The 27,861-nt window shown below is 41.5% G+C and overlaps 1 protein-coding gene across 4 annotated transcripts in view; it reads left to right on the top strand.

The window, feature by feature from the left end:
• RAD18 (RAD18 E3 ubiquitin protein ligase) overlaps positions 1-27,861 on the top strand; it is a 113,440-nt gene that overhangs the window by 36,034 nt on the left and 49,545 nt on the right. For all 4 annotated transcript variants that reach the window (XM_083601784.1, XM_083601783.1, XM_083601785.1 and 1 more), the window contains 5 exons: positions 4,475-4,659; positions 8,473-8,549; positions 9,212-9,272; positions 23,253-23,384; positions 27,448-27,610. In XM_083601784.1, the coding sequence (XP_083457910.1) occupies positions 4,475-4,659; positions 8,473-8,549; positions 9,212-9,272; positions 23,253-23,384; positions 27,448-27,610 (618 nt within the window). The remainder of the gene's footprint in view (positions 1-4,474; positions 4,660-8,472; positions 8,550-9,211; positions 9,273-23,252; positions 23,385-27,447; positions 27,611-27,861) is intronic.

The raw sequence follows: 27,861 nt of genomic DNA, 5'->3' as shown, positions 1-27,861 counted from the left end.
ACCCAGTGAGCTTCATGACTGAGTAGGGATTTGAACCCTGGTCCCCTGGCTCCTAGACAGGCACTGTGACCACTGCACCACACTGGCCCACTGGGAGGTTGACCACCTGCAACTTGTTCCAATTTGCTGACCCTCGAAATGTTTGGCTTACCCATTTACTATGGGTGCACATGCAGGTTGGACTGTAGCTGTGGTTATGAACTCCACAACTATGGCAAAGCTCTACATACCTCTCTCCATGCCACCCTCAAATGCATAATGGTGATTTAGAACACAGGAAAAGGAAGTCTTGTTAACAGAGTGCTGTCATTTCTAAAGTGGTAGGTCTATTCAGGCTTTCAGTACCATGAGTATTGAATGTGTCAAATGAGCTATAGGTGTGTCCCCAGTCAACCCATGATGACCTTCGATGCAAATAGCATTTTCAGCCTAGGGATGATTAATCAGGGTTCTTGTCCTCATGTTGGAAACCCTATACATGGTGACCTTGGGCCAGTCACTCACTCTTGGCCTAAGATTCAAACTAATGCAGATAAAGGTTTGGCTCCAGGTATGACCAGCAACAGATCCTGAAGCTGAGGCTCCAATACTTTGGCCACCTCATGAGAAGAGAAGACTCCCTGGAAAAGACCCTGATGTTGGGAAAGATGGAGGGCACAAGGAGAAGGGGACGACAGAGGACGAAATGGTTGGACAGTGTTCTCAAAGCTACTAACATGAGTTTGACAAAACTGCGGGAGGCAGTGGAAGACAGGAGTGCCTGGCGTGCTCTGGTCCATGGGGTCACGAAGAGTTGGACACGACTAAACGACTAAACAACAACAACATGACCAGCAAATTTATTTCATTATGAGGAGGGGTAGCCCCATGTGTCCCCTTCACCTAAATAGGGCTCATGTTGACTTGTGATCCAAACTATAGGGACACAATGGCTGTGTTTAGATGATAAGTTCAACAGCCGAGCTAGGAATGGGTGCCCGTGCACAGCTTCTTTGAGTGAGCAAACAGATTACAAAGTCTTCCATTAACTATAGTTTCCTGTTTTGTTTGAACTGGGAAACTATGGCTAACAGGTTTGGAACAAGCCAGGATATGAAGCTATGGTTCAAAGATTGCTTAAAATCATAACTTGTTCTAAAGACATTAACTGTAGTGTCCTGGTTTCATGAAGCAAGAAACTAATAGTTAAAGATTTCCTGGCTTATTTTTCCACATCACACGAAGGGGCTGCATTGCACACTCACTGAGCAGTAGTTGTGCTCTCGGTTCTGATATAAATTTATTGAGCCATTTCTCCAGCCCTGATTTCAAACTTTGATTTAATTCTTAGTGGAATAGTAGGAAATATGAGCATGGCTAATCTGCCATTAATTTTGTTTTGCAAATGATGCACTGGGATTTTGAAATTTCTGTATTTGCTCAGTAGTTAATTCTTTCCCTTGCGCTCTCTCTAGTTCAAGTGTGTGCTTTCATTACTAAAAGTTCTTAGTGTTATACTGAATGCAAAATACCACAAGCTTACCATGTGTTAGCACTTTGCCATGGAAAGACAATGACAAATGTTTGCAAGTCATCTTATTTCCACAGAGGTCTCTCTATTGCACTCTGAACAGGTGCTAGCATCTTTATTTTGACAGCTTTTTGACTGTTTCTTGATTTTTGTTATTACTTGCAGATGTAAAGATTTATATATGGCTGGAACACGCTTTCCCTCTGGAATTCTAAGAAATGTGGCTGTTTTCTGTAATGTGGTTTATTTTTGTCTAGGCGTCATGCAGTTTAAAACAGCCTCTGAGAAGATTCTTGTCTCAAAAGATTTAGCTACTAAAAGTTATTGAGCATGACCTTGGCAATGTGTTCAACTTCCATACAGTGGCAGTTAGGACATTTAGCTTGCCTGTAAGGAATATTATCTGGGGTGGGGGGTTTTTTGGTTTGCTTCACATGGAGAATGGCCAACATATATTTTAAAGCAGTATTTCAGAGGGGCAGTTATTTATGATTCTGGGTTTCACACAGGAAACCTAGTAACTGTATACAAGTATGCTAACCTTTTTCTGTTTTCTGTGCTTAAAATGATGTGTGGAACTGGTTGTCAGTGCAGACTCCTGAAAAAGCTCGGTTCCCATTCTTTCTTTAAACAAAGATTATTTGCCTCATAGGCTCATTTGCACATTAAGCTATACCATGACAAAGAAAACCTAACCTTCATTAGCCTTCATGCATTCAAAGAATGAGCGGGGGTTGCGGCGTGCGACTGTCCCTGCCAACTTCACTCTCCAACCTCCATGTGTGGGGGGTGGAAGGCTTGAAGAGGGAACATACATGGGTTCCCTCTTCAGACTTTCTGCCCAATTTAATAGTGATTTTGGGGCAGGGCCAGCATGTGTGCTTCTAACTCCCACTCCACGTGTGTTTTGAAAATGTGGAAGGTTCAAAGAGGCACCTCCCCCCCCCCCCATTAACCAGCGTGGTAGAATCATACATTATGTTTTGAAGTTGGCTTGCAAGGCAAAACCAATTCTCAAAAAAGTAGTGTGCATTTTCTAAAAAAAACCACACACTTGAACATTATTTAAACATGCTTAACTTGTCAAACAGTTTTGATTGGTCAATTTCCCAAGCCTTGGGTGCACTGAACCGCAGAGAAAGGCATCCTGAGCAGAAGGAGAATGAGTAGACAAGCATCTCCAGGCTTGGCGTGTTTGGAAGTTCAAACCATGCTTAACGCAAACCATAGCTTAGCTTGATGTTTGCACTTGAACCATGCTTGTGAGGTTCTTAAAGAGACTTCTCAAAGAGACTTCTCAAGGAGCAGAATGCATGTGCTGCACTGTTATAGAGGTTCAGTAATGGCTCGGGTGGTCTTGAAAATACTGTGTGGCCCTGGAAGCCAGGGTGTGCAGTTTCACAGGGACCAAACGACTCCCTGTGGATTCCAACCTTTTCCAGTCTGATGCTGATCCTTCAATCCAGACTCATAAGGAAGTTGTTCTGTAGCCTTCACCTGTCAGCCTCTCCAGCAGCTTTTGTTTTCTTTGCGATTTATGCTGTTGGGATGGTTGGAAGTAATATAATGCAGTTTTACCCATTGAAAAGTTGCATTCCCTACCAGCATCTTAAAGAACTGCCTCCCATACAGAAAGTGTATATTCTCGCCACCTGCATTACAGAATACAAAGAAATGCTCTGATTAAAACTGCAGTTAAAATTAAAGCTTGCTTTCAAATACATTTAACTTCATTTTTCGATATGATGTGTTCAGGACCTGCCAGTAAAACACACTTCCAAAGCAAAATCGTGTTTCCCATTGCTGAACAGCTGGAAGACCATTTCCTTTCCATTTGACACAAAGGCCCTCTGTTGTTGGAACCCTTTAGGTTGCCAAACTGCTTGTTGTGGGGTGAAAGTATCCATTGGGATGATGAAGTTTGGCCTCATGGTTGCTGATGGCATCTTTGCTGTGGTATGCTGAAGATTCTAATATGAATACAACTCAAGCATGGAAGCTGATTTCAGAGACTTTGCTTTCTGTCCTCATCAGAGGTGCACCTGATAGGCATGAGTGACAGAGCTTTTTGCTGTATTCGTGCCAAGGTTGTGGGATGCCCTTCCCAAGGCAGGCTGCCTAGATCAACCTCTAATCATTTTCTGGTGGGCAGTAAAGATAGTTCCTTGAGCAAGCCTTTTGGGGTTGTGGCATTTTAGTAACAATGTACTGATGCCGCTATCTGTGTTAAATTCTGATTACTGATGTTGTAAACTGTTGGTCCTATTGTTGGTTTTATATTTTGTAAGAGGTTTTCATTATCTAAGAGAAAGGTTGGGTAAAACACTTGAAATAATAATTAATAACAAGTTCCATTAACTGGCACTTGAAGGAATTTGGTCATATTAACACATTGTATTAACAATTTATATTAAAAATTAATATAATTTATATAATTGTATAATATCAGAAAGAGAGACCCAAAGTATTCGGCTCATGGCATTTCATATTCTGTAATGTGATAGTTTTTTAACATTTTATCTGAATCAAACTTCTGATCCCCTCAGCTTAGCTTACATCACAAGGTTGTTCTGACAATAGAAAGTGGAGAGAACGTTGAGCTCCTCGGAGCTGAAGCAGGTTATAACAGTATTTAATAAAAATGATGTTGATGATGATGATGACGACGATGATAATAATAATATTTGGTGTTGGGAAAGGAATGCTATACCCGACTGAGAGGGATGAAAAGTGGAGATGCTTAGGAAAAGTACCAGGAATGCTGTTATCCACCACCACCCATCTGTGCTGACCTGAAAGTCCTCTAACGTATTTGATCTTTTATTGCAGTGCATTTGTGTGTGAGTCCCCCCACGCTTTTGTTTTTTTGAATAACTATAATGTAGGAAAAAACACATACATTTGTTGAAGTGCCTGACTGGAAAAACTTTATTGATTCCCTCCCATTTTTAAAAATTATTTCAGCTCTGGACAAAAAAGAAAGCTACTGTCTAAAGTGGTGTACAGTTTACTGTCCGATCGCGATCTGAGAAGAAGGCTGAAAGAACTTGGACTGTCCACTCAGGGAACGAAACAACAGCTTATTAAAAGGCACCAGGAGTTTGTGCACATGTATAATTCAGAGTGCGATTCTTTAAATCCCAAATCAGGTAGGAAGTTGGATTTCACATAATGGTTTTCCTTGAAAACTGCCAACATTTTCATAAAGTATGCCTCTTTCTGACAGCTTGTTTACCTGCCATTTTATTTATTTGAGAACAAAACACTCGAGCATGCCTATTCCAGATTTCTCTTTGGACATATTTGGTCTTGGACTCTTTTCGCACGAAACAGCCACTCTGCTGAAAGGCCATTTGAATTTTCATTGGCATGAGGTCAGCTCAGTGCAAGGTAGCTATTTGTGTCCAGTGGTTGCTTTCCACATGGCATTGGGATTCCCCTGTAACCCTGGCAGCAATATTCTCAGTGGTATCATGGTAGTTAATTTCTATGGCCTCCACACACAGTGCGCAGCTGCTACATGGATGCAACTTCAGATAACTTATTTGTGTGTTTATAGAGTGAAGTCAGCCTTAGAGACTTAATTGTTGTTGGTGTTTGTCCTTGTTCATCCAGGGTGGTGGCGGCAATGCATGTGGTCATCCCATTCCGTCTTGCGCTATTTTAGCTATGGGTGCTGTAAATTGTTTGCTTCTAGCCAATCAACTCTATACATGCAGGCTGCACTATCCAAACACTCGCTATACGAAAATTCAGTTATCCAAACACAAGAAATTGGTACCCAAACGTCATGTGAGACCTGTGTGTATTATAAAACTCAAGGTATAATACACATACTCACCTCTTTCCCCTGGTCTTTCACATCTGATATATAAATTTTGAGGAACCCCCCCCCCATTTTCTTGAGCGTAATTGTTGTAACCCACTCAGTAAAATGTACAAAATCTAAATAATGATGATGTCGATTCTCACATAGTTGCACAACACACTTTAAAAGTAAAAAAACAAACAAACTCTGAATAGAACTTAGGAGAGGAATCTCTGATTCAGTTCTACTTGTCCCATTTTAACAGAAAGCTAGGAAATCTTTTCCACTAAAGGTCAAAATGACCTCTAGAGTTACAATTTGAAAATACAACTTGAGGGCACAAATATTTGTCTAGGGGAAGACAACATGACAGCTTACCTCTTAAAACGTGCTTGCCCTGGTTCCAGTAGTCGTAGGCAACAACAGAAGTGTCTGTTCTGAGTGTTTTGATTTGACTTTTGTTGCTGCAAGAACTAGAGAAATACAGTTGTTCTTTCCACAGAAAAATGAATGATGGTGGTTAACATTAGAGAAACCCTGCTGGATCACATCAAGGGTCCTTCTCCAGCGTTCTGTTTCCCACTGTGGCCAATCAGATGCTGGCAGGAAGTCCACAAGCAGGACACAAGTGCAGTGCCTGCCCACACACTCATGTTCCCCGACAACTGGCATTCAGAGGCATGATGCCTTCAAACCTGGATGTACTAGGGTAACTCAATGAAAATGTCAAACCACAGACCCATTTTTAATTTTCTTATATAGTTAACACGTTCTAGGCCATTTAAAATATAATTCCCCAAAATTTCATCTTCCGGCAACACTTTTACTTTTAATGACGCGAGTAAAACAACGAGAAGCGTGACATGCAATATGGCTCGGAATGTGGTTTTTCCAAATCATACATCATTTTATAAGCATCTATCATGTTCTCTCTAGTCACCTACATTTACTTGCCTGGTTCCTTTTGGTCACAGTTTTTCCATGGGGTGATGATTATTGTTTTGGGGAAACAAACCAATTTCAGATGGTCGTTTTGCTCAGTTGCCTGAAACCATAGTTAAGATTAGCCACAGTTTATGGTTCGAACAAACCTCTTAACTGGGGTTAATTGAAAATTGAAGCAAAAACTTCCAGTTTCCTGGCAGCCACACTGGAGGAAGAGATTGGAGACAGGCATGTATGAGCTCATCCATGTAGCATTAAAACATATTTTCATGTTGCATACATCTCAGGCTATTGTGATTTATATTAGAAGCAACTGGGTTTCTGACTCTAGTCCAGGAATGGCAAAACTGTGGCCCTCCAGATGTTGCATTACAGCTCCCGCCACCTCTGATCTTTATACATGTTGGCCAAGGCTGGGGAGTGTTGGAATCCAACAACATCTGTAGGCCCTATTGCACTCCCTAAACTGCTCAATCTAGTCTGGATTTTTCTACAAATCAGGAGAGGTTTGAGTCATGTTGGGCTTATTTCTTAGTTTTACAGAGCAGTTTCTTTAAGAAGGTATCGGATTCCTGATGGAAGTAAGGTTTGAGTTTCGTTTTCCCGTGAGAAAAATCCATAGGCTCTAAATTAATGATCTCTATGCAGGACAGACTTAAAATCAACAAACATGTCGATTGCAAGCAAAAATACAATCCATTTGTGATGCCAGGAAACTCTCATTTTATAGCATGCTGTAAATTGTCCTGCTATTTTGTTTTTGCCAGCCATTTGGATTTCAAAGACCAGAAATAAAAAACAACAACAATAAAATAAAATAATTCTTGGTGGCACTAACAGGCAAGAATGCTACCAAGGACCCTCTTTCCCATGCTTGGTTCATTTGATCTCACAGGTCTGTAAAATAGGTCAATTATATTTCTGTTTCACAAAAAAGGGCACCAAAATGGAGAGTGATTTGCCCAAAGCTGTTGTCTTGGGAGTTTGATTACAAGTCGGGGATTCAGAGTCTAGGATCTTAATCTCTAACCCTACACAATATTCACCGGGGCATGCTGACTCCTCCACCCCCTGCCAACAATTTTTATTTCAGTTCTAACTAGAGATGTTCTGTTCTGTTGAATAGTAGAAAATATTGATGCATGAAAACTCAGTCATTATCCACCTACATATGTTGTTCAGGCACATGTATACATTTATTTTTATATGGCTTCAGCTCTGTTAGCGCTGAAGAAATGTTTGCCTGCTGGTACTGACAGCAGTGACTATTAATGCTCATAGCCCTAATTTTTCACATGGGTGGTGAGTAGAGGAAGCTCCAGAATTCCAGAAGCTGTCTTATACCAAAGATGGTCCCCAAAGTATGAGAGAGAAATAAGAACTGCGTAACCCTGCTTTTTTGGTCATTCCTGCAAAATCCAATAATAATAATAATAATAATAATAATAATAATAATAATAATAATGGCAGTTGGGAGTTGACGAATGAGAGATTTAACAGTCACTTGGAGATCTATGGACCTTGTAGTGACTTTCAAAACTCTCTTAGCACAGTCTTCTGTTGAGGTTTTCTAGTCCTTGATTTGTCTTTGTTGCTTATAGGTCTGGGGTGGATAGATTCTGGGAAGGAAACACAAGGAGCAGAAAACAAGCAGTGTTTGTTGGGCAGGAGATGGGCTACTATTGCAGAATCAGGGGCTGTTACCGCAGCCAGTCACAAAGAAGAACCTCTTGCCTTTTTCCTCTTTCATTTACCTTTCTCCTTCACTCTGTGATCTCCTTTATCAGGAAACCATTGCTGCTTTTGAAAATACTGTCTAATACTCAGATACATTAACAGTCAAGGATTTCCTGAGAAGCCTCTTAGAGCTTGCTCAGAATGGCATGAGAAATCTGTCCTAATTCTGAGATCCTTCTGGCAGCTAGCATGTGGTTACTGATGTTTCCTACCCCTTTCAACAAGGATGCAGTCTTTATTCCCCTATTCAGGTCTTACTTTTCACAAGCAGGTGAACTGCACCTTCCTCCATTCTCTCGTACTCCCCGTCTCTTAGAAAAAGCTTCATTATAGGTGAAAATGTGTTTTCACTTCAGACTAGCATGTTTCAGTTCTTACAAAGAATATACTCTCAGAAACATTTTGTGCCTTGATATAAGAGGCGCCCCCGTGATGTTAGGCTTCTGCTTACGGCAATCATTTATTTCCACAGTTGCTGAAATTGTAGGAGAGCTGGAAAAAAATGAGAAGACTCGAACACAACTGGAATCCAGTAAACCTAGAAGAGGCGTAAGTTGATAAACTTTGACTGAGGCTTAGTGACAAGAAATGAGCATGTGTCACTTCATGTGATGAAAATCCCACAATGAGCTTTTCAAACCACAACTGAGGATGTACCATATGTGTACCCCCTGCATTGCAGGGGACTGTACTAGATGATTCTTGGGATCCCTTCCAACTCTACACATCTATGAGATGTAGTTAATAATGATGGAGACTGGTGCGCCTCAGTAGGGAGGGCCAGGCACAATTGGGGAACCACCACTGAAAAGACCCCGTCATGAGTCAGCACCAACTGAGCATCCTCTGGTGATGGCACCACTAACAAGGCCTCACCTGCCAATTATAGGATGTGAGATGGTTGGTATTGAGGAAGGTGCTCTTTTAGGTACTTGGGTCCCAAGCCATTTAAAGATTTATGCACTAGTGCTAGCACCTTGAATTTGACCCTGTAGAGAAAAGGATCTCCCTTTAGGTAGACTAGCACACGTTAAATGCAATCGAGAGTGTATAGAAAGAGTGCTAAACTACAGCTGTCAGGGGAGGGGATGGTTGTGTGAGGAGAATATAAAAACTTCCCTTTTAGATAATTATGTCTTGATTATTTTGGGGTGTGTGGCTTTATATCCTTCATCCTTCATTAAAAAGAAATGTTTGTTCTACTGTTGCAGAGTATGACATTTACCAAAAAACAGACAGAGAAAGAAATAGATGAAATTCACAGAGATTATCGTAAGTAAAGCAATTATTTCATTTGCATTTTTTTTAAAAAGTAAATTACTTCTTAGGAAATGAACAAATTCCAAATGGAACTGGTATTAAAATACTCATTTTCTCCCTTTTCCCCATCATTGTTTACCTATACTAGTGTGCCCAAGAAAAGAAAGAAAATAAAATAAAATGCGAGCAGTTCATTATGGGATTGCAGGGAGCTGTGATGAGGAAGCAAAACTCTCCACTCTTCCTCCCACATTTGGCATAATAGCTTTGGTGTCAACATGAAGGCATACTCTGGTTCAGTTAGTTACATCTTTCCTGCAAATTTGTCCTGCAAATAGGATCACAAACTGTAGTTTGAAGTTAGTTTGCAACACTGGTTTTGATGGGAAACAGAAACCATAGTTTGTAGGTTTGGGTATACTGAAAAAAACCTATGGTTTATGCTAAAGAGATAGTATGTAATTGAATCAGAGCATGGGAGCTGCAGCGGGGTGGGGGTTCACATAGTGCCAAGCCACAATTTCACATTTTGTCTGAACTGAACCAATGCTTTTTTATTTTAACTGTTAGCTAGCAACCTCATAGTTTGTCCAATAAGAAGTCTTAAGGAATCATTAGATTTGTAATCGTATCAAATTATGCTTAATATAATGTTGACTATGACTCTGGTTTAGAGTTCAAGTTACAGTGGTAACTTGGGTTACAAATGCTTCGGGTTACAAACACTTCGGGTTACAAAATCCGCTAACCCGGAAGTAGTACCTCAGGTTAAGAACTTTGCCCCAGGGTGAGAATGGAAATCATATGGCGGCGGCAGCGGGAGGCCCCATTAGCGAAAGTGGTACCTCAGGTTAAGAACGGTTTCAGGTTAAGAACGGACCTTTGGAACGAATTAAGTTCGTAACCAGAGGTACCACTGTACTTTCAGGTATACCCTTGATCGACCCAATATAGGACTGCTGTGTGTCTGTTCCTCATCATATTTAGTAACTAAATGTCCTTTGGGAGTGCAGCAGGATGTTGAACTAGTTAGAAAAGCTTGCCTCATGAAATTGAGTTTAGGATATATTTTAACAGGCTGCTCTTAATTATTTTTAAACTTTGATTTTGGGAATAATTTTGATCCTACCTGGTTCATTCTTTATTTAATTTCAGGGCTAATTTTTCTACACTGGATAGTCCAGCAATTCCTCTTTTGGCTCCCAGTCGATGCTTTATAAATGTCAAAACACTAGTATTAACTAGTGTAATGTGAAATGTTGTAGCAGCATTATGCAAATGGAACGTTTGGAAAAAAATATATGCATATCAATCTTCACTGTAGCATGACAGGTGAATGAAAGTACTGCATCGCAAATGAAACTGATCAGTTTTTAATGAGAGCAGTGAGAAGCTAGAATACTGTACATTTGCTCTGGCTTTTTATGGATGAGTTGCTCGTCCCCATGCATTTTGTTCCTGACCAGTAATTTGCTTCACTTCCCGTATAGGTTCATACATTCTACAGCCATATGGGACTTTAGGGACATCGAAACTGACTAATAGCAGTCTGTGCCCAGATCCTCAATGAATAACTTCGTTTTCCTTTGCTTTGATACAAGGGTTCTTAGAATTTTACCTAAGGAATGGTTAAGGTTACCTAAGCACAATGAATACAAGGATCTAAAGGCAAATCCCTCAGGAGGGAGATGTTGTTGTATTCAGCTCCTAACTTCCTTAACCTTAGATCAACAGTTAGGGATGATGGCAGCTGTAGTTCAGCAACACCAGGGTACTCAAGGTTGGGAAGACTAATGTAGGCCAGTGCAATAGTTAACAATGAAGGGATTATTCATTCATTTATTGCATTTATAGACCTCCTTGTCCTCCAAGGAGCTCAAGGTGTACATGGTTCTCTCCTCTCCATTTTATCCTTAAAAAACAACAACAACCCTGTGAGGTAGGTTAGACTGAAAGACAGTGACTGGCCCAAGGTTACCCAGTGATCTTCATGGCTGGCTGAGGATTCAAACCTTAGTCTCCCAGGTCATTGTCTGACACACTTTTCACAGTTAGAGTACATGGACACTCCAATTTACAGGGAAGCAAATTTCTGAGAGTGAAATTCACGGTCCCAGAACTAATTACTACATATAGTGAGGAATGAAAGTGCGTTGTTCAAAAAGGAACCAACATTGGGTCTGTTGGGAAGGATTGGGTCAGAATTATATATCGGTTTTTTCACCAGAAGACTCACAAAGTCCAGGTGCTTGCGTTGCCCGCACCTGTTCTAGTAACTGAAAAATCTTCGCACGTCTGACATTTTGTTGTTCTTGATATTTGACACCAAATGACACAGAGCTCATCCAATGAAGCTGAATGTACGTAGGAAGATTCAGAGCAGATAACAGAAAGTACTTTTTCATACAGCACATTGTTAAACTGTGGAACTTGCTCCCACAGGAGGCAGTGATGGCTACCAACTTGGATGGTTTTAAGGGAATTGGACAAATTCATGAGGATAAGGCGACTAGTGGCTGCTAGCCATGATGGCTATGCTCCACCTCCACTGTCAGGAGCATTATGCCTCTGAGTCTTAGTTGCTGAGCATCACAGATGGGCAGAGTGCTGTTGCGCTCATGGCCAGCTTGCAGGCTTCCAACAGGCATCTGCTCAGCCACTGTGAGATCAGGTTGCTGGACTACATGTGCCATTGGTCTGAATCAGCAGGCTCATCTTACATTCTTAACCAAAGCAGATTGCGAATTATTTTGGCCAGGGAACATAAACCACGCTCGGAAACAGCACATTGAATCAACATTGGCTGGCTACACCAACTAGACCCACCTTCTGATGTTGGGAGAGCATAAAATGTCTTAAGTGTGAATGAATGAGAAGGAAAGAGCTGTGGTAGAAAAGGTTAAGGAGAAAAGGTTTCTCAGAACACATTTAAGACTGCTGAGGCATTGGTTCTCAGTTCTGGAAATGGCAATCGTGAAGCAGGCAGATATTTTCCTGGAGACCAGATTTTCATAGAAGCATCCCACTTTGCTTGTCAGCTAGCTGACAGTTTGCTCAGATAGCAGGAGCCTTGCTAAACTCTGGAATGGCTGCTTGAGCACGTCTGGTCTCTTGAGGGAGAAGGAGAAAAGGCTTTGCCTGATTCACAGCTCTGGCAATTACACCAGCAAAGATGATACTCAACAAGAGCTTTGGCTTCCAGACACATCATGCTCACAAAGGCTCACATCAGTGAACTTTCAGTGCTGTGTTTCATGAGCTTCACACCTCATACTACACATATACAGTCGTACCTCGTTTTGCGGCTGGGATCTGTTCTGGAGCCCCGGCCGCTAGCTGAAAAGGATGCAGGGCAAAGTGCTGCATCTGCGCATGCGCGTGGAGGGGTTTGCGCTTCTGCTCATGCGCAAGCGGCAAACCTGGAAGTAACCCGTTCTGGTACTTCCGGGTTTACCGTGGACGTTCGCAGGAATGGACACTAGACAAGGTGGATGTTCGCGGAGGTATTACTGTAACACTAAGGTTTCAATGGATTAAAATTTATTAAGCATTTTAGTGCTCCCCTCAAAAACCCCCAAAGATAATTTATTTTGAGGTGTGCTTGTTTATGTGCATCTATGTACAAATAGATTTATAAGCGCAAAGTATCCAAAATATATTGGTCTATGCTCAGATGTCATGTTCGCTCTTCCTATGCTCACCTTTTCACTTCCACTTCAGCTTTTCTGGTCTTACTTGTGTTCTAGTAGTAGAAACCTATCACTGAGATTTCTTAAAACAAGCTTTTATTGATGGACACAAAAGAAGAAACAGAAAAATCGTGGTTGTTTGGTTTATGCAGGGGGCTGGCTGTCTCTAATAGAATTAATTCATACATTTTCAATTTTTATCGAATGACCAGGAAGAAAACAATTTGTGCTGCAAATAGAGTCCTGAATCTTTCCCGTCAACCCCCCCCCCCCCCGAAGGAGGGAGAATTATGAATGCTGCAGGTGGTTTTTGTGCATTTTTAGATACTTATTTTCATCATTGTTCTCTTGTTCTTTGGGTAGAGCCTTACTGTTACCACATGCATCCACAGATGATAGATAGTAAAAGGGTCTCTACAGGGTGTTAGCTATGAATAGATAGTGAGCTCAGATGACTAAGTGATTGTGGACCAACAGTGGCAGTACAAAAAAGGTGTGATGCAAGCACCACTGTCTTCCTGAAGTATTCACAGAATCTCTAATGGCACCGTGACATGCTGAGCAAATGCTACCATATAGAAAGTTGCTGTCTTCCCTGCCTTGTAGATTAATTCTTGGCAATTTGACCTTTTCCAAACAAAATCAGTGTGGAATAGGACTCCATCTAGCAGCTGATCACCAGTTATCTAACCAGGGACTGACAGATTCTGGATGGGCAAGCAAACATTTCTGATAATTGGGGCATTCACTTGCTCCAGGGGGAGAAGACTTGATGCGTACCTCATGCTGTATCTTGTACTGCGTCATGGACAAATCAGCACACTTCGGCCGTCCTCCACCTTGGGGCCACTGAGTGGCAGTGGAGGCATTCCAACCTTCTCTGTCTCTGCTCTTCCCAGCCATTCAGAGCTCCACTCTGACTGACCAACAGGCACAGAGATAGGCTGATGTGCCTTTACCCCCACGCCTTCCAGTTCAGAGCCAGAGAGGGCGGGGGACATGGAAGGTCATTTGAGTTCTCTGCTTGCATCAAGCAAGCATGGAGATAAAGCAAATAGCAGAACTTAGGGAGGGTGCAAGGATCAAACCTCCTTCCCCTTTTCTCCTGGTACTGGAGTTGCAGGTTTAGGCTTTCCTCACTTTGCGAGAGTCTGGCCTGACCCCTTGTAAAGTGAGACTGTCAATCCCTGTTTCTTACCTTTTGGAAATCAGCGCAACTAGTTGTGCTCTAGGTGAAGTTGCCGCTCTTTTGTATTCAGCCTGTAATGTCATGGAAGGCGATTTGGCTCTTGGGCCAGTTTGATTACCCTTAACACCGCTGGCATTTTTCAGCAGACCACAGACAGGATGCTTTGTCATTGCATTCACCCGGATGAATGCTTCAAAGCCATCTTCTTCCAGACGAAATCCCTTGCTGAATTTTTCTGCCCTTTATGAGCAGATGCTTTGAGTTACAAGTGTTCATTTCCTTTCTGATCTACATTTGCGCTAACTGCAGCCGTACTGTTAACTTTTTGTATGAGACTATAAAATGTGTCTTGTCAAACAGTTTTTAAAAAGCTTTAGATTTAATTCCAAAATATTTTGGCTACACAAGGGTGAAGAATGCATTTCCCATTGTTAATGCCATGTTTGCTGGGTATTTGGGGGATGTCCACTGCTTCGCCTTCATCCTTGGATACTACGTGTGTCTCAGTGCACCTGATTTCTACTCTGCTCATATGCAGGGCACATCAGCTGTGTCAATACCAAGGACATACCAGAACCATTGTAGGATTAGTCTGACTGTTGTGCCTTTTTCAAGAGAAGTTCCTGGGCTTCCAGTTGTTGCCATACTACTGTACCACGATTGGGAGAAGCTGCTAGGTAGACCTAAGTTACCAAGCACTGCTTGTGCATATCTTCCATTCATTTCACTGAGGCATTCATGGATGCTTTCACCTCTGTTCAATTAGGATGGGTTAGAATGACTATTTTGTTGTCGTCCAAAGTGAGAATACACCAGAGTAATCCATTTGCTTTTCTGAATGAGCACTGACTTTGCAAGGATGCTCATATATACATGAATTCATATTGGGGAAAGAAGATTGAGTCTTCAGTAGTTAAAGTGCAATAATGTTTGAAAGTGGCTTTGAGTATAACCTCTAGACCTGTGGTTCCCAACATGGGGCACATGCCACACAAGGGGGCAATTTGATTTTTAAGGGGGGTAATTCAAGAATGAGTCATTAACAGTTAATGGCCTTTTAGGCTTCCTCCATGTGACTAGGAATTCACTTTTTGAATAATAAGAATTATATGTCACCGGGGGGGGGGGGCACCAGGATTTTAGAGATGCTTAGGTGGGGCATGGCCAAAAAAAAAAAAAAAAAAAAAAGGTTGGGAACCACTGCTCTAGACAGAGACACATATTTTCACCCATACTGTGTCACACATCCCTATTAATCTTCTTGTTTTTAAAATCTGCAATAAAAATCCCATTTAAATACACATTTTGAAATGTATTTTGACCCTTTTTTCCAACTGAGAACTATGAAAACCAGTGGATAACAGAGGCAGCAATCTGAGGTATCCAATCTTATATAGGCTTGCCTGTGTGCAACTCCCATTAAACTCAGTCGTGTTTTTGTCTGAGTAAATGTTGTAGGTTTGCATTGTTTTAGCCTGGGCATAGGAAGTTCATTATTAGAATTTGCAAACTTTGAATGCAGACTGATTCTAAGCTGTATTAATGCTTCAACGTTTTCCCAGTTTAAGGTTGAAATGAATGGGGACAGTGGAACAAGGACATACATTGCTCCCTTATTTATTATAACATTATTATGCTTGAATCTTTTTCCCCTTACGAATTTGGCCATTGAATTTCACTAGTGTCTTAAATTTGGCAGCTTGACTCTCTTCATTGCAGCTGTCTTGCCAGGATAGGCCCCTCTGCTCCTTTTCAGCTCTTTGCTGAAATTGGAAGTGATATTACAGTTGAAAATAACAGATGCCTTAGGTTTGGTTTGTACCTAGTAAGCGACTGAGGAATAAAGCAGGTGGGGATGGACGGGACGGGGGGCTTTGCCTGCTTTTGAGGAGTTTTCTGACCCATGTGTTTCAGAGGCGGACAGGATTTTTGTTGGACTATGATTGCTGTCTACAGTATATAAGTGACACGCCTCCCCTGATAAATAGAAACAGGAAAAGAAAAATCTTTATGGTGGGGTAAAGTGCAGATACATACTGCATAAAATCTCAGCTGTCCGAAATGTATATTTGCAAAAGCTTCCCCTGCAACACAGTTATTACCCAACATTATTTCAATTCCTTCCCCATTCACCTACCTTTTGTATCCCCCTAAAGCGGATGCTGAATGGTGATTTTTGAAACAGGAGAAACCTTGGAAAGGGAGCAGCAGTAAGAGAAGGTTCATGTCTCCTGATATGGCCAGGAAAGTGCTGCCCTCTGTCTCTGGCCATATCACATGGAGACATGAAAGACTGCTACAAGAAATGTATTTGAACTCTGAACTGGGATATCACATGGAATGATACATTCCTCTTAGCTTTTTTTCAGTTTCTGAAGGGGTGGTGAAGGAGGAAGCCTGCTATAACCTAGTGTAGCCCACAGTGTCCTCCAGTTGTTGTATTGATTTTGTTTTGTTCTGTATTGGTTTTGTTACACTGTACACAGCATAGATATATTTATGTGATAATGTGGTTTGAAAATTAAACAAACTGAACTAACAAACCATTGGCCATGGATGGGTTGATGGTAGTTGGAATCCAAAACATCTGGAGGGCACCAGGTTGGAGATCATTGATGTAGTAGGTCACCAACTAATTCCTTATCCGGGTATCAGTTCATTTTATCCAGGAGGGCCCAAAAGCATGACCCCTGCCCCTATTCTCCTGACCTCCTCACATTGAAGGAGAAAGTTTGAAGAAGGATTGTATATGCATTCTCTTGAGTATGATAATAGCCCTCCCAGCATTCAGCTGAACATGCTTAATATCCCTTTTCGGACCTTCCCACTCAATGTGAGAAGGTTGTGGGCAGAGGACCAGGGCTAACGCATGCATTCCTCTTCCATGGACACAGTTAACAAATGCCTGAGTAGGGCTGGTGCCTGTTTGATTCATCATGTTGCCAGAAAATTCTTAAGCAGAAATGCCTGGCTTAACCCCAGGCCCTGGGTTACATTTTGCCCTGTGGGAAGAACCATTCATTTGTGCCCTTGGTGGTTTCCAGACTCAGCGAATCTGCTCTGATTTTTGGATCTGTGCTGTCTTCACAAACGAGAGACATTATCACAGTTCAGGGACACACTGCAACCACACAAAAGCGTTTGAGGAGGGTGCAGAGCCAAGCCTGTGTAGAGTGTCCCCTGAGGAGAGGGGAGGATGGCTCAGGGACAGTCCCCAGAGCCAAATAGAAAGTCCTGGCAGGACCAATCCAGCTCCCAGAACTGTTTTTATATTCTTCATTTTGAGCGTTCAGTGATCCACATAATTATCACAGCAACCAATCTGATAGGGTTAACTGAAGACTGTTTTGAAGCGTATTAAATTGATCTGTATTAAATTGATCTGTTGAGAGGGGATCTTTTTAATACCTTAGAAAAGGCTGCAAAGAGGGTTCATGTCTAGGTCATAGAAAGTTTTTTGTGAATCATGCTTGAAAACTGGAAACGAATTTAGATGTAGAACAGAGCCTCACTTACTATAGCAGTTGTTGATTTTTGTCGGTATAATTCATCAAGTAAAGCTTTAACCGCCTGCTCATGGCAATTTGAAAAGAATGAAACTGTATGGAGGAGTGCTTGGTGGATGGCTCCGATGACCTCCCAGTTCATCTGCCTTCTCTTTGTATGGATTTTGCGTCAGCTTGCATTGAAACCTTGGCTAGTCAATGTTGATTCATACCAAAAAAACCGTGATGGTTGTTAGAACTTCAGCGGTGTGCTTGGAGAGGTTTTGTCCTCATCCCATTAACTTCATCATTCACTGCTCTGGAAAGTAAAACACTTTTAAATAGAATGAAACCACCACAAATGACCGGTCATTGTTAACAGCACAGGTGCCAAATGGGTCCATTAACATCTTCACTAAGGAGAAAGTTAAAGAGAACTGAAACTAGTTGTTTTGGGTGACCTCCAGTGGTGTCCGGCCAATAGCAGGATGGTCTTGTGCTCATGCAACAGGGCCTTCATTCATTCTTTTCTCCGATACAGCCACCCACCCACCCCAATCTGCTCTGGAGGGTTGAGGGAATCCTCCAAAGCAGATGCAGGGTGGGGGCAGTGGGGCTGCAGAGGGAAGGAGAAGAAAGAGAAGTCCTCTTGGGTGAATGAAAGTCTTCTTGCACAATGTTGGTTCTCACACTACTTTTAGGTTAAAATGTAAGATACTACAGTTCTTTACTAAAAGATAGGTGTTAGCTAGATTAGTTTGACCTCAAAAGCTTAATTGGATCTTTGCATCACAAAACCAGCTTTGTATATGAAAGCTGCATGACCTCTGAAGGTTGGAAAGACCTTTTTTACTATACAATTTTCAAGTAAAGCAGTGGCACTGAACCATTTCTTCCCTACAGTGTTGAGTTCATTTCTCAATTTATGCGTGTTCTTGGGTTCTTCAGGGCATTGAATCTGCAGTAGGTTCATCGTGGTGCTGGGGGTTTTAAACCTGTCCTGGCAGGCTGAAACTGGCAAGTTGCCTTGTAACTGTCCCTTTTAAGCATTCAGCAAAACAGCCAGAAAGCTCTACAATCTTCTTTGCTGAAATCGAAACAAAGGACACAGGCCCTTTTTTTGAGTTGCATGTGTGATGGTTCTGAATGAAAATTGAACATCTGAGCGTATATGAAGCTACTGAATTTGGCAGAGGGGCCATAGCTAAGCGTTGGAGTGCATGCTTCGCATGTAGAAAACAACATTCATTCTGTTCATCTCTAGTTAAAACTAGGATCAGATGCCATGTTTGATGGGGGAATCTTCTGCTTGAGGCCCTGTAGAACATCTCTGAAGGCAGAGCAGAGAATACTGGCTTAGATAGACCCACAGGGTATGTCTCATTATTGACTTCTCTGGACCACCCCCTACATTCTGTAGCATGCAATCCTCTCTTCTTCCATTTGCCTAGAATTTAAATTCTCTGGAATGCATGCCCTTAGACCAGGAAGCCTGGCTTAGTATCATAAGAAGCTCATTTTTATTTTCTTCAGATCACTTGGCAATAGTAGCACTGGTACTTGAAAGCATGAAGGGTTTATTTTTATTTTATTTTTCTGTTATGTAAATAAGATACTTTGGCAGAATGTGTTGTAATAAATTTTTAGGCTTGGGTATGCAGAGGGTTCAGCTTGGAACGAGACAGGCTGCTAGAGAGCCACAAGCTAATGCATGTTTTTGTTTATAATGTTTCTGAAAACAGCAAATGTCACGCTACAGTTTGTGCAAATGTTTTTTTCTTAGCTTACAGATTTAAGATACATAGCAATGTAGCTAATTGTAGCTGGTGCTTAAACTCCTTGAAGCCATGCAGAAATTTGCAGGTTTCCCAGCCCTGTTTTTAAACCATTAGGTTAATGAGACCACAACTAAAGAAGTGTGGGTAATGTCTTTAGGAGCATTCAATCAGGATGCAACGTGGGGTAGTAGAGAGAGTGCCAGGAGAAACAGAGGGTGGGTTGTAATATTCAGAGAGGGTGACATTCCTGCACACTGCCTTAAGCTTCTTGGATGAAGGGTGATGTAGCAGTAATAACAACAGACCATAGACAATTACAGTGGTACCTCGGGTTACAGACACTTCAGGTTACAGAAGCTTCAGGTTACAGACTCCGCTAACCCAGAAATAGTACCTCGGGTTAAGAACTTTACTTCAGGATGAGAACAGAAATCATGCGGCGGCAGCGGGAGGCCCCATTAGCTAAAGTGGTGCTTCAGGTTAAGAACAGTTTCAGGTTAAAAACAGACCTCCAGAACAAATTAAGTTCTTAACCTGAGGTACCACTGTGCTGTCTTAGGGCCAGAACAGACATGACATGGAAATCCAAACCTGATCTCCCAAATGTGTTAATAATTGTTTGTTAAAACTTAGAAGTAGTTATCTTCAGCAGGGTATGGATTTGATTTTGATCTGAGTGGTGGCAGCAGTGAAGATGCGTTTAAGCATTTCCCACACGCCATTTTCTCGAAGAATCTGTCCCCTTAGGGGGGGAAAAAAGAGAGAGAGCTGGCATTAGCTTCACTAGGGAAAAAAGAGGCACAATGCAGGTATTTAATATTTCTTGCTCTCATATAGGGGGAATTGTTTCCTGCTGTCATCCCTGGGTTCTAGTAGAATTTATTATTTGTCAGTTGGTATTGTCAACTACTCTTCTGCATAATTCTCTTAAAGATTTCTACAGTTGTATAACTAGCACAAGCGTGTGTGCTTGTTTGTTTGTTAGCAGTAAATAGTCACAGGAAAGAAGGGTTGCATCCTTATTGTTGGACTGTTGTTTTTAATGCTGTTTGTCAAATAGTGTTGGGAAAACATTTCATTTTCCCAGTTTTTGGAATAAGCAGCAAACAATGTAGCCTGTCCATCTGCTTGCATTCTGCTTAATGGATGGTTTGGCATTCAGAAGTCTCCGAGGATGGCCTGTTTGGATGGATTTCTGAGAAGGCAGAGTATGTGTATTGTGCTTGCATACAAAATACAGTTATCCTGCAAAGTCTTCAAAAGTGCCTTTTAAGTAACTTGCTGAGGGCTGCTATATCATTTATTATCAAAATTGTCATTAATCAAATTATTATTTCCTTTCTCACCAGAGCCCTCCGCCATCTCAGAGATTCTTAGTGGATTTATTAAGCAGTCACTTGTTTATTAGCAAATCTGAACTTTTAAAGAATGTTTCTGAAGTTTTATTACATGCTATGCTTTGGAATTAGGACTTCTTTAAGTTTTTAAAAGGAAATGAGTGTTCTGTTTATCCCAGTTTTTCTGTCATTTCAAAGATGTTAGTCTCACAAGCCAAATAAATAGTTTTGGCCTTGGAACAAACCAAAATATCGAGTCAGTATTCTTCAACACTAAAATCACTTTTAAACAGTTATGTTTTGTCTCCCTACGAGCCCTTTAAATGATATACTCCCCACACTTTTGGGTACATAATGTGTTCTGATGGAACCTGGAAGGTGATGCCCAGGACAGATAATCTTCTACCTGAGCTGCTGTCTCATTTTTCAAACTCTTTAATGAGGGGATTAGGGATATCCAAAAAGAAGAAGCACTCCTTTCACAAAATACCAGAAGATGATGAAATGAATGCAGTTATCATAAGTACCCTGAATCCTCTGCTAACAGATAGAGTCGAATTTGTATGTGACACACACATATATTCCCTTCAGTAATATCCTGGTTAAATTGATGTCTTTGACAAGAGATCTACTGCTCATAAAGCAGAGAAGCTCAGGGAGGGAAAAGCAGTGGAGATTTTAGACCTGTGCATTGGAGCATTTTAGCTGAGCAGGATGGACATGCTTCTCTCGATAAATTGATAACACTGCTATGTGGGCTGTGTAGGTAAAGCTCCTCTGAAATATTTCAGTAAAAATACAGTCTAGTTACATCAGTCCTTTTAGCAGCAGGAACTATAAGAAAATCAATAACCCATGCAGGGGCTGTGTGTGTGTGTGTGTGTGTGTGTGTGTGTGTGTGTGTGTGTGTGTTTAGTGTAGAAGAGAAGAGTCTAAGATTGCCCTTAATGTCATCTAACTCAAAAAATTACCATTCTAATTTCATGCCTCTTTGTTATGTATTCAGCATTTACCAATATCTAGTCACACAAGAAGGGAAAGGTGATCATTTTCTGTTGTTGAGCTTTATTGAAAACCATCCATAAAGGCCTTTGAAAGAGAATACTGTGAAGCAATTGAACCAATTTAAATGAATGAGCACATGCATTGCTGCTTATTCCTCCTCCTCCTCCTCCTCCTCCTCCTCCTCCTCCTCCCTAATCATTGCTGACATATTTGTGCAGGTACTTCCACTGTAGCGTTTGCAAACCACTGAGCAAACCTTTCCTCATGCAAAAGTTACCATCCCCGTGTCGTATCACACATATCTGCACAAGTGGCAATTCACTGCATCAGTCTGGATTTTCATCATATACAGATGGCAGTATTTTGCACTTGATCTGTCCTCAAGCTAATCCTTGAGGACATTTCTTTGTTTGGTTTTTGGGCAATATAGTTGGTTTGTTTTTTGGCAAGGAGATGGAATAGAGATGGGATATATGTACCTTCCAAGAATAGAGCTGATTGTAGCACAACCACTCATAGCATTGTCAGGAGCAGTAAGATGGTTGATATTTTGAGGATGTTGTGGCCTCCATCATTTCCAAGATACAAGGGAAGGACCAGGATATCTGTTTTGTCAGCAGTGAATGTCTCATCCCATTCTTCTGCTAATTGTAATTCTTTCCCTCCCACAAATGAGTGTATCAGCATCATATTTGACATCAGTCACAGATGGAAATGTCACTATTGTTTTTGATGGGTACAGCACTACCAGTATTAAATATCTGGACAATGAAATTGTCGGGTGTGAAGCTTGTTGTGAAATCAGTGATTTTTAAGTAAATAACTCTTTCTGTCAAAGCAGTATTTGTGATATTTCCATAGTGTCATTTAATGTGGGTCACAGCAGCATTGTTTGTTTATTTTATTTATTAAATTTGTATACTGCCCTTCACATGTAGATTTCAGGGTGGTTCACAACATAAAAATAAAAGATTAAAAACCGCTATTTTCATTATTTCCACGGTGAATAGGAGCAATGAATGAAATTGCATTAAGAGCAGAAAATATTTTTGCCTTGCAAATGAGTCCAGGAAGGTTACTAGTCAACAAAGCTTTTTTTTTGGGGGGGGGGATGCACCTGTATCCTTGATAAGGACGAAGGCAGTGCCAACTCTTTCTATTTTTATTATTTTTTAAAACCCCCTCCTGTCTTTTTGGCTGATAGTAATTGCTCTTAGCCATGGGCAAGTGGCTATTTACAACTTTATATTGCCTGGTGTAATTGCTAGCATCCACCAGTTTGTTGTGAGGATCTGTTGCTGTGAATCACTTTAGGTGAAAATGCACCTGAAATTGAAAGTGAATGAGTAATTAGAGGAGCCTTTGTCAACGTGGTGCCCTCAGGATGGTCTGGCCTCCCACTTCCATCAGCCCCAGCCAGTACCAGCTCTTCACCAGCACTTTCTATTCTGTTAGTATATTTATGTATTCCGTTTGTTCCTTATGTGCCAATGTGATTTTGTTTTTCAGGAAAAAAACATAAGGCTGAATTTCAGGCTTTAATTGACCAAGTGAACAAGAGAAAGAAAAATGCAAGTAAAATAAAGGAAGAAGGACCAGAGCAGGAAGAGGCAACTGCTCAAGAACTACCTATGGAGACTGGTACGCAGTGCTGATTAAGGCAAATTAATGTTGGATATTAATTGTTCAAAGAACGGAAGCTTGATTTTCCAAGAGCTTGGTTTGACAGGTTTCTGAAATATTTGCCTAACTTTAAGCCAGATGATTATTGTATTTATGTAAGTGTATTCTAAGCTGAGTCTGGAAAGGTAATACAATAAGTCCTCAACTTACGCGAGGTTTACATTCCAGGGATTGCTCCTAAAGCCAAAATTGCATATAGCCAAAACACCAGTGGTGGGTAGGATTGCCAGAGTCTTTTTTCCTGGACTTCTGCCCCCGCCCCCTTTCTTCTTATTTTTTTTTTTGCTGAATGCACATAAGTTAAATGCATGTAAGTTGTGAGCTTACCGTATTTCAACATCGGCCATTGTCAGTGTTTCATTAGAATCCACTCTCTCTTTTAAATGTGAGCATGTAAAACCACTTGCTGGAAACTTCAGATTTCCTTATTAGCCCTTGACATAGGAAGGCATTTCTGCTCCTTGTCAGTGGACACTTTAACCATGATGGGGCCTGAAATGTGTGGTATAATTTAGTACATTGTGGACTTCCGGCTTAGGGGGGAGTTGGGTGTTCTTATTACACCGAACCTTACTTTTATTCTGTGTTGACTACAGTAATTCAAAATAATCTTTCTTTCAGATCCCAGGCTGGTTCAGACCCACATCAGAACACATCCTATGTGTTCTGAATTCAGAAACTCTGGGCTGTTCTGATCAAAGTTAGATAATGCAAACCAGAATCAAGCTGTGTTTTTTGATCTTGGCTTGTTATTAAAATTATTATGGTTGTTATTTTTATCCCATATATGGGGAGCCTCATTTTTGACTGCATCTTTTGCATTTTCATGTTGGCAGTCGGTTTCGTTTAAGTTGTCTAAACCCCAGCCCTTCTCAAGTTAACAAGATTGCTATTTTGTCCTGTCAGAGGCTCTTGACTTGTTTCACTTAGCAAAAGCCCTCTTGAATAAAAATAAATAGAAATACCAAGATTTTTTTGAACCTTATCACTGACATCGTATGCAGTTCTTGAAGCCAAAGCAAGCTTGAGATGCTTCCAAAAATAAAAGTTATCACGTTTAGCCTGTTTGGCGATAGTTGTCCCGCTTTGTATATTTCGAAATATTATTGGATGGAAGAAGTCCAAACTTACATTCCTCTCTCTCTGCACTCTTTTTAGAAGGATTGTTTTGCAAAAAAACTAGCAAACCTATCAACACATTTAGATAACATAATAAAAGCCACAATACGAGGGTGACCTACAAGGTCAACAAATGTTCACAATTATCTCCTTTACAACAGATGGCATAGTTCTTTAAAAGCATGGTGACGCTGTCTGTATTAGAATCATAGAATTGTAGAGTTGGAAGGGGACCACAAGGGTCATCTAGTCCAACCCCCTGCAATGCAGGAATCTTTCTGTCCAATGTGGGGCTCGAACCCATGACCGTGAGAGTAAGAGTCTCATGCTCTACGGACTGAGCTATCCCAGCCGATTGTGTTGTAGTGTTATTTGCTCATTTAGTTCATAGAATTATAGAATTGTAGGGTTGGAAGGCTGATCGCCGAAGAATTGATGCTTTTGAATTATGGTGCTGGAGGAGACTCTTGAGAGTCCCATGGACTGCAAGAAGATCAAACCTATTCATTCTTAAGGAAATCAGCCCTGAGTGCTCACTAGAAGGACAGATCCTGAAGCTGAGGCTCCAGTACTTTGGCCACCTCATGAGAAGAGAAGACTCCCTGGAAAAGACCCTGACGTTGGGAAAGATGGAGGGCGCAAGGAGAAGGGGACGACAGAGAACGAGATGGTTGGACAGTGTTCTCGAAGCTACCAGCATGAGTTTGACCAAACTGCAGGAGGCAGTGGAAGACAGGAGGGCCTGGCGTGCTCTGGTCCATGGGGTCACGAAGAGTCGGACACAACTAAACGACTAAACAACAACAGCAGGGTTGGAAGTTTATAAATCACTTTTCACCAGAAAACATCACAAAGCGGTTTATAAAGAATTGGGAATCAAAGTGTGGGTCCACAGCAGAGGCAGAACTGAAATGTGGGTGCCGCTAGATCCCCTTTGGTTTCAAGGCATATCTTAAATCAGGCCTCCGCAACTGATGTCCCAATACAGACCACTGGTGATTTCTGGTGGCCCATCAGGGGGTTGACAAGTGTCCTTCTTGTTGCTTTCCTTGGGACTGGCAAATATCTGGCAAGCCACAAAACTTGGCTAGCGGCTTCATGCAGCTTATCTTCTAGGGCAGGCTTCCTCAAACTTGGCCCTCCAGATGTTTTTGGCCTACAACTCCCATGATCCCTAGCTAGCAGGACCAGTGGTCGGGGATGATGGGAATTGTAGTCTCAAAACATCTGGAGGGCCGAGGTTGAGGAAGCCTGTTCTAGGGCAACACTCTTTCCCTTGTAGTACTGATGGGAGTTGTCTTCTTCTTCTTTGGCGATCACTCATAGCCGAGTAAGATTGTTTTCTATAAACACGGTTTTAACAAGGATGGTTTCTGGGCCAGAGTTGATCCCAGTGTGGATTTGCCAAGCGTGCACTATTCGTCCATTGCAGTGCTATGGAAAGGGTGTACCATGAGATCAAGGATCAGCATAGCTCCCTCCAAATGTTGTTGTACAGTGGTACCTCAGGTTACATATGCTTCAGGTTACATACGCTTCAGGTTACAGACTCTGCTAACCCAGAAATAGTGCTTCAGGTTAAGAACTTTGCTTCAGGATGAGAACAGAAATCGTGCTTCGGTGGCGCGGCAGCAGCGGGAGGCCCCATTAGCTAAAGTGGTGCTTTAGGTTAAGAACAGTTTCAGGTTCCGGAATGAATTAAATACTTAACCTGAGGTACCACTGTGGTACTGATGGGAGTTGTCGTACATCAGCCCCAGCCAGCATGGCATGGTCAAGGACAACGGTAGCTGTAGTTCAACAACATGTGGAGAACACTGTTTTCCGGTTAATAACAATAAGTAATAGAATACCTAATTGTATCCATCCACAATGAAGAATTATACCTAAGCCAATAAGTTCTATTGAATGGCAGTAGACCTCTGGTTTGTTACAGCTCAACGATGAACTTTCTTGTCATGTTCTGTCAAGGTGTACCATTCCTGGTTCTCCATTCGTAAAATGGAGGTCATAAGCATTTGAGCAACAGGATTTATGTTTTTAAATGTACTGTAAATATTGTGTGCTGATATATTGGCTTGGATCCTAACTTCCACTTGCAGCTTTATTGCCTTTCCCCATTCACTGCATCCCCAACCCACCCCAGCCTTCTTGAAAAGCTGCCCCTGAAGGATGGGGTTAGGAACTGAAGCGGGTCTGAGAAATTGGTGAAAACTGTGGATTCTTCCTTGCATGAGCAAAATTACCTTCCCCTCATGCAACTGCACTTTGGGAGCCAAGCCATTGAACATTAATTGTGCTATGCACAACAAAATTGTGCTATGCTAACAGTGGTAATTCTAAAGCTTTGCTGAAGAGCACCCAGATAATATTTGAGTTACAAAGCTTTAACACCACATGACTTCTGTGTTAAGTGATTATGAGGAGAATAATTCAGAGCCATCACTGAGAGTGCTTCTTTTTTTCTAGTTTTCTCTATCCTAGTTTCATCTTGTGATTGGAAAAAAACAACAACACATCTCACTCATACAACAACACATGCATTCCACTCACTCTCATTGGCTGTTTGTGCAGTAGTTGTTGTTTTGCAGTAGGGAGAGAAATCCATTCCTTGTAATTTCTCCTTTCACTTTAACGCTGAGCCTCTGTGGAGACAGATATATATGGAGACATTGTTGAAACAGTTGTTGAAGTCTCACCATAAGAAGTTTATTATAAAGTATGGATTTTTAAAAGGGCCGTGCAATGTGGAAGTCACAAAAGCCCAGTGTTTTCATCTCTGCATGTTCTAGTTATACGCAGAAGACTATAGGTACATTGTTGTGGGGGGGGGGGAATCAATTGAACAGTCGCTGAGTCAATTTACTTTCCTTTAGGTTGTGCTTTTTTTCTTTCTTTCTAGGAGAAAAACTGAGTGTCGAAGAACAAACAGACTTGGTCCCCCATACAGATCCCTCTTTCAAAATAGATGCTCTCGATTGTGGAGGAAGCCAGCCTCCTGATTACTCTGAAGTCAGAGGATTGTCTCCTACTTCCTCCCATCAGTTCTCTGAATCTTCAAGCAGGTTTGTTTGCATGAAAGCCTTTTGGGTTTGTATTGCCTTTTCTCATCACAGGGCATGAGACCATAAGTGTAAGATGAATGTTGAAGGTGAGAGAACCTCATTTATATAGGTAATTACAGGGCAGAGATGGATGCGGGTGGCGCTAGGGCTTGCTGATCGGAAGATCGGTGGTTCAAATCTCCGCGATGGGGTGAGCTTCCGTTGTTCAGTCCCAGCTCCTCCCCACCTAGCAGTTTGAAAGCACGTCAAGT

This window comes from Podarcis filfolensis (assembly GCF_964270895.1).
Source record: "Podarcis filfolensis genome assembly, chromosome: 2".
NCBI classification, from domain to species: Eukaryota; Metazoa; Chordata; class Lepidosauria; order Squamata; family Lacertidae; genus Podarcis; species Podarcis filfolensis.
This window is presented reverse-complemented; position numbering and strand designations above follow the sequence as displayed.